This window comes from Pan troglodytes, chromosome 19 (genome assembly GCF_028858775.2).
Source record: "Pan troglodytes isolate AG18354 chromosome 19, NHGRI_mPanTro3-v2.0_pri, whole genome shotgun sequence".
Taxonomy (NCBI): domain Eukaryota; kingdom Metazoa; phylum Chordata; class Mammalia; order Primates; family Hominidae; genus Pan; species Pan troglodytes.
The window spans coordinates 25,091,825-25,103,493 of record NC_072417.2 but is presented as its reverse complement, the minus strand read 5'-3'; the positions used below and the strand labels follow the sequence as shown (position 1 = coordinate 25,103,493).

General features: G+C 46.0%; 1 protein-coding gene across 51 annotated transcripts in view; it reads right to left on the bottom strand.

Annotated features, from left to right (window-relative positions):
* The window catches only part of BRCA1 (BRCA1 DNA repair associated), an 80,802-nt gene that overhangs the window by 3,099 nt on the left and 66,034 nt on the right, over positions 1-11,669 (bottom strand). For all 51 annotated transcript variants that reach the window (XM_054669720.2, XM_054669724.2, XM_054669726.2 and 48 more), the window contains 4 exon segments: positions 9,605-9,688; positions 3,650-3,704; positions 1,708-1,781; positions 233-293 (listed from right to left, as the gene is read on the bottom strand). In XM_054669720.2, the coding sequence (XP_054525695.1) occupies positions 233-293; positions 1,708-1,781; positions 3,650-3,704; positions 9,605-9,688 (274 nt within the window).

Here is an 11,669-nt window from a genome sequence, read left to right as displayed (position 1 = left end):
TTTTTGTGATGAACATTCATATCTTACTCCCACCCCATGGAAACAGTTCATGTATTAATTTTACAATATAAAACAGATAACAATAAAAACATCAAAAAGACATTTTAGCCATTCATTCAACAAATATTTAAAATGTGCCAAGAACTGTGCTACTCAAGCACCAGGTAATGAGTGATAAACCAAACCCATGCACAGGTACCCCATATAGCACAGGTACATGCAGGCACCTTACCATGGAAGCCATTGTCCTCTGTCCAGGCATCTGGCTGCACAACCACAATTGGGTGGACACCCTGGATCCCCAGGAAGGAAAGAGCATTGAAAGTGTCAAAGTAGGACTACTGGAACTGTCACTTCATCATTTTTTTTGTTTGTTTTTGAGACAGGGTCTTGCTCTGTCACCCAGGCTGGAGTGCAGTGGTGTGATCTCAGCTCACTGCCACCTCTGCCTCCTGGGCTCAAGCAATCCTTCCACCTCAGCCTCCCAAGTAGCTGGAACTACAGACGCGTACCACCACCCCTGGCTAATTTTTTTGTATTTTTGGTAGAGATAGGGTTTTGCCATGTTGCCCAGGCTGGTCTCAAACTCCTGGGCTCAACTTCAGCCCCGGGATTATAGGCATGAGCCACCGCACCCAGCCTTGGCTAATTTTTAATAATTTTTTTGTAGACATGAGGTCCTACTGTATTGCCCAGGCTGGTCTTCAGCTCCCAGGCTCAAGCGATTCTCCCACCTTGGCCTCCCAGTGTTGTGATTACAGGGGTGGGGCACTGGCCCAGCCCATCATTTCTCTCTCTTTTTTTTTGAGACGGAGTCTCGCTCTGTCGCCCGGGCTGGAGTGCAGTGGCGCGATCTTGGCTCACTGCAACCTCCGCCTCCGGGGTTCAAGCGATTCTCCTGCCCCAGCCCCTCAAGTAGCTGGGACTACAGGCGTGCGCCCCTATGCCCAGCTAATTTTTGTATTTTTAGTAGAGACGGGGTTTCGCCATGTTGGTTGGCCAGGATGGTCTCGATCTCTTGACCTCGTGATCTGCCCACCTCAGCCTCCCAAAGTGCTGGGATTATAGGCGTGAGCCACCGCACCTAGCTTTTCTCTCTCTCTCTTTTTTTTTTTTTAGACAAAGTCTCACTCTGTCACCCAGTCTGGAGTGCAGTGGTGCAATCTTGGCTCACTGCAACCTCTGCCTCCCAGGTTCAAGCGATGCTCACACCTCAACTTCCCAAATAGCTGGCATTACAGGCATGCTCCACCAGGCCTGGCTACTTTTTGTTTTTTTTTTTTTTTTAGTAGAGATGGGGTTTCACCATGTTGGCCAGGCTGGTCTCAAACTCCTGACAAGTGATCCACCTGCCTCGGCCTCCCAAAGTGCTGGGATTACAGACATGAGCCACCATGCCCAGCCTCCAGCCCATCATTTCTTGATGATTTGTTGAAACACAGTATGCTGGGGCAGTCACAGAGAGGAGGGGGAGGGACATATGGGAAAAAGAGTTGGAGGGAAAGAGTCTTCCCTCAGTATATTTCATATGTGCAGTTCTCAAATCCTTACCCATCCCTTACAGATGGAGTCTTTTGGCACAGGTATGTGGGCAGAGAAGACTTCTGAGGCTACAGTAGGGGCATCCATAGGGACTGACAGGTGCCAGTCTTGCTCACAGGAGAGAATATTGTGTCCTCCCTCTCTGACAGGGCACCCAATACTTACTGTGCCAAGGGTGAATGATGAAAGCTCCTTCACCACAGAAGCACCACACAGCTGTACCATCCATTCCAGTTGATCTAAAATGGACATTTAGATGTAAAATCACTGCAGTAATCTGCATACTTAACCCAGGCCCTCTACCCTACACTCTCCGGATGAAGGCTTATAGCAAGACCTCTCAATGGGAGAGTCTGTCTCTCTGCTCCAAAGGACAATGGTCTTAAAATAGTAGGGGTATGGATTTTAAGTCAATTTGCCACTGATATGCCATGTACTCTGGTTATCAGTCTCCATAAGGCCACTTGGTATAAGGTTTATAGTCTCTCAAATAAAATGCTTGAAAGAAAAAAAAAATCAAAGATCTAATTTCCATTAATTTGCTAAATTGCTGGCTAAGACACTGTGTGAAAAAACACCCACCTTCCTTCCCTCCCTTCCTCCCTTCATCCTAATTCTGTGTTGGTAACTGATAATCACGGCCACTGAAAATACCATACTTGGTGGTAATTACTGTAAATGTCAAGAGATGGGAAGATAATTCATCCAGTCAAAAAAATACATGTTATCCTGGTTAGAGACAGCAGGGAAAGGCTACATGCTGAGCTGGAATCCATATACTCAGGGGAATAAAAATCAGAAGAGACTGTGGAGATGCTGTGTACCTGGAAAATCAGAACTGCCCAATGGGCTCTGTTGGCTGTGTTCTTCAAGACATTCATGTATGTTGCTCTTTCCCATCAGCCCATTTCTGGGAATTGCTGAGGTGTTCCTGTCTGTCTGACTGAACGAAGGTTGACTAACTCACCCCCAAAATAATACTTTCTGGCAACCCTGGTTTCCACTATACCAAAGTAAAAAAACACTGAGAAATCCTTGAGTGGAACTTGGAAATTTCATAAAAATCCAATTGATAACTAATAAAGAGGATGGAAACAAAATTATATTGCAGCCAGGTTTTCTTGCTGTCACTCATCTGCCTGTGACCAGATGCTAAGGCCTTTCTCTAAGGTGTAAGACGACCTAAGTCCCTGGGCAGAAGCAGGCACAGGAGGCAAAGGTGGGTAGCTTTTGCTGTGAAAAGAACAAACCAAATTTATACACACACCAAGGCCTTTGTGCTGCGCAACTCCAGAGGTAAGCTTTATAGCAGTCCTAAGCATAACATTGTATTAAGTGTCAAGTTTAATTAGAAAATGTTCACGGAGAGGGCTGGGCACAGTGGCTCATGCCTGTAATCCTAGCACTTTGGGAGGCTGAGGCAGGTGGATCACGAGGTCAGGAGATCGGGACCATATTGGCTAACACGGTGAAACCCCGTCTCTACTAAAAAAAAAAAATACAAAAAATTAGTCGGGCGTGGTGGCACACGCCTGTAGTCTCAGCTATTTGGGAGGCTGACGCAGGAGAATCACTTGAACCCGGGAGGTGGAGGTTGCAGTGAGCCGAGATCGCACCATTGCACTCTGGCCTGGGCAACAGAGACTCGACCTCAAAAAAAAAGAAAAAAAAAAAGAAATGTTCACCGAGAATCTTCCCCTGCTCTGGGCCCGTCCATGGTGGGCCAGCTGCTGTGCTTTCTTCTACGTAAGTAAATTAAGATGGTTTAGGAAGAGGAGAACTCCTCCTTGATTTTTACCTATCCAAAGGTATTTTCTCACTAACATGTTGGCACTAACAGCAGCTCAACGCCATCTGAACACATAACATACTGAATCCTAACTATTCACCACCTTCATGCTCTTGAGAAGGGGGACAAGGTATAGCTTTTTTTTGCCATAGGATAACATTTAGGTGCTGTTTTATTTGGAGAGTGGTAGAGAAATAGAATAGCCTCTAGAACATCTCAGCAATCTGAGGAACCCCCATCATGGGATCTTGCTTATAATACTCCACTATGTAAGACAAAGGCTGGTGCTGGAACTCTGGGGTTCTCCCAGGCTCTTACCTGTGGGCATGTTGGTGAAGGGCCCATAGCAACAGATTTCTAGCCCCCTGAAGATCTGGAAGAAGAGAGGAAGAGAGAGGGACAGGGGAATTGAGAGAAGGAAAATCTAGTTATAAAAGAATATTGGCTTTTATTCAAAAAACAGACTTTCAAAAAGGAAGAGCTTTTCTTTTTCTTCTGTTCACCACCTGATGATTTCTGCTGCTACTTCCCAGGGACAAGCAGTCCAATGTCCAGAACACTACAGGATTTCAGAAGATCTTTTTGAAGTGCATATGTAGTTGACCTGCACTCTACAGGCATTCTTTGTCATTCAAGGACTGAGCATCTCACTTTTGTCACCAATCAGGCCAAGGCTCCTCCCTAATGATCTCTGCAGGTGCTTTAACTTGTTAGATGCAAGGGAAAAAAGGTCTTTCTGTATGTTTAATAAGAGACTTGGATGGCTAGAAACTCAAAGTTATTGGCTGAAGTTTCATGTTTATCCAGACTTGGTACCTCAAGTACTCACCCTGACCCCATCAACAGAGGGGTCTATGTTGATTTTAGGTGTACATGCTCCTTGTCTCCTCTGACTTTTTTTTTTTTTTTTTGAGATGGAGTCTCTCTCTGTCACCTAGGCTGGAGCGTAGTGGTGCGATCTGGGCTCACTGCAACCTCTGCCTCCAGGGTTCAAGCGATTCTCCTGCCTTAGCCTCCTGAGTAGCTGGGATTACAGGCGCGCACCACCACGCCCGGCTAATTTTTGTATTTTTAGTAGAGACAGGGTTTCACCATGTTGGTCAGGCTGGTCTCGAACTCCTGACCTCGTGATCTGCCTGTCTTGGCCTTCCAAAGTGCTGGGATTACAGGCATAAGCCACTGCGCCCGGCCCTCTCTGACTTTCTTCTAGCCCCCTAAACATCTGTTCCTTCCTTCTCACTACTCTGAGAATGGCCATTGTATCTTTAGGCCACCTAAGCAGTTTTTAATCTAGAAGTGAAGCCAGGTTCTGCCTCTCCTCATTGAACTGGTCTGACTACCTGGTTTCCTGAAGACACAGATCACACTGCACTGCCTCTTCCACTTACAGGGCTTGGCAACACTGTTCAAAACAACTTTCTGTGATAGTCACAATGTTCTATATCTATGCTAATAAGGTAGCCATGAGTCACATATAGTTATTGAGCACTGGAGATGTGGTTAGGGTGAATGAAGAACTAAACTTCATATTTTAATTTTTTTCTTTTTTTTTTTTGAAGAGATGAGGTCTCATTCTGTCACTCAGGCTGGAGTACAGTGGCACGATCATAGCTTGCTGCAGTATTGAACTTCTGGGCTCAAGCAATCCTCTCACCTCAGCCTCCTAAGTAGCTGGGACTACAAGTGCACACCACCATGACTGGCTAATTTGTAAAATTTAAATTTAAACAGTCCCATGTGGCTGGTGGCAACAGTGTGGGACAGTGCAAATTCTCATAAACACACTGGCATAGGTTCTTAGCAAATAACTTGGGTATCACTTAAAAATAAACCCTAAAATTGTATCATTTGGATGGATATGTTTTGGGTGACTCTCAGTGTCTTGACCTTCCCATTGCAATAAAAAGAAAATTGCCAAGGCCTAAAATTCACCTGGCTTCAAAGAGACTGCGATAGAGAAAAAAATCAGGAAGCTAAAAATACACGGATGGCCTTTTAGAAAGTGGTCACCCTCCCCCTTGACAGACAGACGGACGGAAACACACACACACACACACACACTCTTACTTTACCGCCAGAGTGAAAAGAAAGGGCAGCAGGACAAGTCTGTGTGTTTTTTTTTTTTTTTTGAGACGCAGTCTTGCACTGTCGCCTGGGCTGGAGTGCAATGGTGCCATCTCGGCTCACTGCAACCTCCACCTCCTGGGTTCAAGTGATTCTCCTGCCTCAGCCTCCCTAGTAGCTGGGATTACAGGTGCACACCACCACACCCGGCTAATTTTTTGTATTTTTAGTAGAAACGGGGTTTCACTATGTTGACCAGGCTGGTCTTGAACTCCTGACCTCATGATCCACCCGCCTCAGGCTCCCAAAGACAAGTCTGTTTGTTTTAAGGGACAGCATCCATCTGTGCCACTCTCACTACCTGTATGAATAAACCGCACCCCCAACCTGTTGATAGGACCTGCATGCTCATAATGCTAGAAGTTCTCCCCAGGCAGCCAACTGGAGCCAAATGCTGACATGAGAAGTACAAAAGATTAGGAATGTTTATATCCAGGCTAACACTCAGTGATGAGGATGCCTAGTTATGAGATAAGAAATTTGAAGTTTCGGGCTTGGCGTAGTGGCTCACGCCTGTAATCCCAGCACTTTGGGAGGCTGAGGCAGGCGGATCACGAGGTCAAGAGATGGAGACCATCCCGTCTAACACGGTGAAAACCCGTCTCTACTAAAAATACAAAAAATTAGCTGGGCATGGTGGCGGGCACCTGTAGTCCCAGCTACTTGGGAGGCTGAGGCAGGAGAATGGTGTGAACTCAGGAGGTGTAGTGGAGCTGGTAGTGAGCCGAGACGGCGCCAATGCACTCCAGCCTGGGTGACATAGCGAGACTCTGTCTCAAAAAAAAAAAGAAATTTGAAGTTTCAGGCCGGGCGCGGTGGCCTGTAATCCTAGCACTTTGGGAGGCCAAGGTGGGTGGATCACTTGAGGTCGGGAGTTCAAGACCAGCGTGACCAACATGGAGAAACCCCATCTCTACTAAAAATACAAAATCAGCTGGGCGTGGTGGCACATGCCTGTAATCCTAGCTACTTAGGAGGCTGAGGCAGGAGAATCACTTGAACCCTGGAGGCAGAGATTGCGGTGAGCCAAGATCGCGCCATTGTACTCCAGCCTGGGCAAGAAGAGCGAAACTTCGTCTTAAAAAAAAAAAAAAAAGAAATTTGAAGTTTCACCTCTACATATACATTTCTCTTCCAGAGAAAAATACTACGGTGACATTTAGTATTTTCAGAATGTCATTACTTTGACCACATACTTTACATTATTGCTATTCTGCATGGAGGAAAAAATCCAAAGCACTAGAATTTCTTTTTAAAGAGGGGAAGAATCTGGTGCTAATACTGCCTAGCATACAGTGGAGGAAAAACAGAGGACTGGCTCACATGGCGCTCCCCTGTGGTAAAGGCAGAAGCAGAAATAAGGCCAGCAGCTTTTCTTGGCATCTGGAACAATTACTTGATAGGCTCAGAAGGTAAAAACAGGCTGACCTCAACAGTTCAAAACTCCAGGCTTCATTTGTGATCATGTCCCAAAGCAGTTTTCCTTAGGAAATTACCTCTACTGGTTCCCTCTTAAGTTTCTATAAAGGGACAGAAAGTGCTCAGTAGAAGGATGTTTTGTTTTGTTTTGAGACAAGGTCTCACAATGTTGGCCAGGCTGGAGTGCAGTAGCACCATCATGGCTCACTGCAGCCTCGACCTCCCAGACTCAAGCATTCTTCTCACCTCAGCCTCCTGAGTAGCTGGGAATACGAGAGTGCGCTACAACACCCAATTAATTTTTAAATTTTTTTGTAGAGACAGGGTCTTACTATGTTGCCCAGGCTAGTCTTGAACTCCTGGGCTCAAGTGATCCTCCTGCCTTGGCCTCCTAAAGTGCTGGGATTACAGAAGTGAGCCGCTGTGCCCAGCTGGGATTTTTTTTTTTTTTTTTGAGATGAAGTCTCCCTCTTGTCCCCAGGCTAGAGTGCAGTGGTGCAATCTTGGCTCACTGCAACCTCCGCCTCCCGGGTTCAACCGATTCTCTAGCCTCAGCCTCTCGAGTAATCCCGAGCTGGGATTACAGGTGCCTACCACCATGCCCAGTTAACTTTTGTATTTTTAGTAGAGATGGGGTTTCACCATGTTGGCCAGGCTGGTCTCGAACTCCTGACCTCAGGTGATCCACCCGCCTTGGGCTCCCAAAGTGCTGGGATCACAGGCGTGAGCCACCGCGACCAGCCTGGGATGTTCTGAAATGCCTGGTAGTGCACACTTGAAAAAGGAAGAAAAGCAGACTGGGAACATAGCACTTAGGGAGCTGAGAAAGCAGCCAGCTCAGGCCTGACAGGTAAGTGTGAAATCTTGCAGAGTTCCCCCTGTGAGGAAGTCAGAGTTCTGGCTAAGTCATCTGCTACAATATGATCAGGAGAAAGTCATTGAGTCTTCTTGGGTCTCATCTGCAAAGTTGTTAGAATGCTCCATTTTTTTTCCCTCCGTGAAGCCTTCAACAACTTTTCAAGAAACTATAGTATTGTTGTTAAGAATTTAGAATTGGAGGCCGGGTGCAGTGGCTCATGCTTGTAATCCCAGCACTTTGGGAAGACGAGGTGGGTGGATCACTGGAGGCCAGGAGATCAAGGCCAGCCTGGCCAACATGGCAAAACTCCATCTCTAATAAAAATATAAAAATTAAGGCCGGGTGCAGTGGCTCATGCCTGTAATCCCAGCACTTTGGGAGCCTGAGGCGGGCAGATGATCTGAGGTCTGGAATTTGAGACCAGCCTGGCCAACATGTTGAAACCTTGTTTCTACTAAAAATACAAAAAACTATCTCGGTGTGGTGGCACGTGCCTGTAATCCCAGCTATTTGGGAGGCTAAGGCACGAGAATCACTTGAACCTGGGAGGTGGAGGCTGCAGTGAGCTGAGATTGCACCACTGCACTCCAGACTGGCCGACAGAATCAGACAAAAAATTAGCTAGTTGTTGTGGCACATGCCTGTAATCCTAGCCACTTGGGAGGCCAAGGCACAAGAATTGAACCAGGTTTGAACTTGGGAGGTGAAGGTTGCAGTGAGCAGAGATAGTGGCACTGCACTCCAGCCTGGGTGGCTGGCCCGAAAAATAAATTAACAAAGAATTTAGACTTGGAGCTAGACTTCCTGAGTTCAACTTCTAGTTCCATCACTTATTACCTGTGTGACTTTGAGCAACTTATTCAACCTCTCTGAGCCTCAATTTTCACATCTGTAATATAGGCATAATTACAGTACATAGCTCATAGAGTTGTCATAAAATTGTTAATTAGTTAAAACATGGTTGGGCCTTTAGAGCAGTCCCGGCATAAAGTGATTTTTTTTTTTTTTTTTTTGAGATCTTCTGTCTGTTGTCCAGGCTGGAGTGCAGTGGCGCAATCTCCGTTCACTGCAGTCCCCCCTTCTTGGGCTCAAGAGATACTCTCAACTCAGCCTTCCGAGTAGCTGGAACTACAAGTACATGCCACCACGCCTGGCTAATTTTTGTATATTTTTTTTGGTAGAGATGGGGTTTTGCCATGTTGCCCAGGCTGGTATCGAACTCCTTGGCTCAAGCGATCTGCCTGCCTCAGCTTCCCAAAGTGCTGGGATAACAGGAACGAGCTGCTGTGCCTGGCCCAGTGAACATTATATAAATTTTAGCTATTATTGGCTGGGCACGGTGGCTCACGCCTATCCCAGCACTTGGGGAGGCCAAGGCGGGTGGATCACAAGGTCAGGGGTTCAAGACCAGCCTGGGCAAGATGAGTTTTCAGCGAGCTGAGATCGCACCACTGCACTCTGGTCTAGGCAACGGAGTGAGACTCCGTCTTGGGAAAAAAAAAAAAGAGAGAGAGAGCAAGAGAGAGAGAGAGAGAGAAAGATACCCAGTGAAGTGAAAAGAGCAAAGTCTTTAGATTCTCATCTGCTTAAAGTCCCAGCTCTTCCACTTATCAGCTGAGATCTGAACCCGAGACGGGAATCCAAATTACACAGCCTCTCTAAATCTCTTAGTTTTATCATTCATAAAGTAGAGACAATACTTATTTATGTGGTTGGGATGGAAGAGTGAAAAAAGAACCTGTGTGAAAGTATCTAGCATTGTGTATGTATGTAATAAGTCTTACAAGATGAAGCGGCCCATCTCTGCAAAGGGGAGTGGAATACAGAGTGGTGGGGTGAGATTTTTGTCAACTTGAGGGAGGGAGCTTTACCTTTCTGTCCTGGGATTCTCTTGCTCGCTTTGGACCTTGGTGGTTTCTTCCATTGACCACATCTCCTCTGACTTCAAAATCATGCTGAAAGAAACCAAACACAATCCATCAGGATCAGAGAAAGAGAAGCTTCCTTCAATGGAAGTGGAGCAGACACGTCATATTTAAGGCATTCAGGCCGGGCGCAGTGGCTCACCCCTGTAATCCTAGCACTTTGGGAGACTGAGGCAGGCAGATTACTTGAGGTCAGGAGTTCGACACCAGTCTGACCAACATAGTGAAACCTCATCTCTACTAAAAATACAAAAAATTAGTTGGGCATGGTGGCAGGTGCCTGTAATCCCAGCTACTCGGGAGGCTGAGGCAGGAGAATCTTTTGAATGCAGGAGGTGGAAGTTGCAGTGAGCTGAGATGGTGCCACTGCACTCCAGCCTGGGTAACAGAGCGAGACTCCATCTCGCATCTCAAAAAATTAAAAATAAAATTAAAAAAAAAAAATTAGGCCGGGCGTGGTGGCTCACGCCTGTAATCCCAGGACTTTGGGAGGCCGAGACAGGCGGATCACGAGGTCAGGAGATCGAGATCATCCTGGCTAACACGGTGAAACCCCGTCTCTACTTAAAATACAAAAAAATTAGCCGGGCGTAGTGGCGGGCGCCTGTAGTCCCAGCTACTCGGGAGGCTGAGGCAGGAGAATGGCGTGAACCCGGGAGGCAGAGCTTGCAGTGAGCGGAGATCACGCCACTGCACTCCAGCCTGGGCGACTGAGCGAGACTCCGTCTCAAAACAAACAAACAAACAAACAAACAAACAAACAAACAAAAAACCCAAAAATTAGCTGGGCGTGGTGGCATGCACCTGTAGTCCCAGCTACTCGGGAAGCTGAGGCATGAGAACTGCTGGAATCCAGGAGGCAGAGGTTGCTGTGAGCCAAGATCATGCCACTGCACTCCAGCCTGGGTGACAGAGTGAAACTCTGTCTCAAAAAAAAAAAAAAAAAAAAAAAAATTAAGGTATTCAGAATTGCCAGGCAGGCAGTAGCTGGGCACCAATGGCTCACACCTATAACCCTAGCACTTTGGCACTTTGGGAGGCTGAGGCAGGAGGACAGCTTGAGACCAGGAGCTGGAGACCCAGCTGGGCAACACAGTGAGACCCCTTCTCTAGAAAAAAGATACATAAAACCTCAGCCAGGCATAGTTGCATGTGCCTGCAGTCCCAATTTCTTGAAAAGCTGAAGCTGGAGGATCACTTGAGCCCAGGAGTTGGAGGCTGCAGTGAACTGTGATCATACCACCACACTCCCGCCTGGGTGACAAAGTGAGACTCTGCTAAAAAAAAAAAAACACACACACACACACACACACATAAAACAAAAAAAAGAAAGAAAGAAAAAGAATTGCTGGGCAGAGATTTGACCAAAAGCAAGTAAAATCATTCTTTTTGGTAGAACAGGTGAAATGACTAGGATCTCAGCTGTTGAAATCAATTCACTGAAGCCAAATCTTTTGTGTGCAGAAATTAACAATCGGCTTTTCACCTCACTGGGACTTAATGTATTTTAATTTTCAACATCTATCTCCTCTCAAAACATTCACTTAGCATTTAGATTAGACTGCTAATACTGTGCTGTTATAAAGGTAACTGAAAAATTCCCTATCTCCTAAATCAATTGTATATTATCATCTAAGGAAATAAAGGCTTTTCAGATTTCCACTGAGAGATTTACAGTTAACACAACCAAAATGATAAAATATACATTCAATGCACTAAAGAAAGTTAGAGGTTTTTCATAATTACTATTATGACTGGTCACGGACATGAGAATAAAGAATAATGAGACTGGGGAGAAATTTGAGGAAGAACGCTCAGAAACAATTCTGACTGAAACTCAGATTGTAGGGAAGGCCTTATGTGTTGCCAAGAGTATTGTGAAGAAAACTAAAGGCAAGAGTATAACCACTGGCTATTACTAGGGGAAGAATATCTGACATTTCCTAGTTACTTGAATGAGGAGTCTAGTGATAAATTTGTCAGAAGACTCCCATGTTCATAGTCCTCCTTG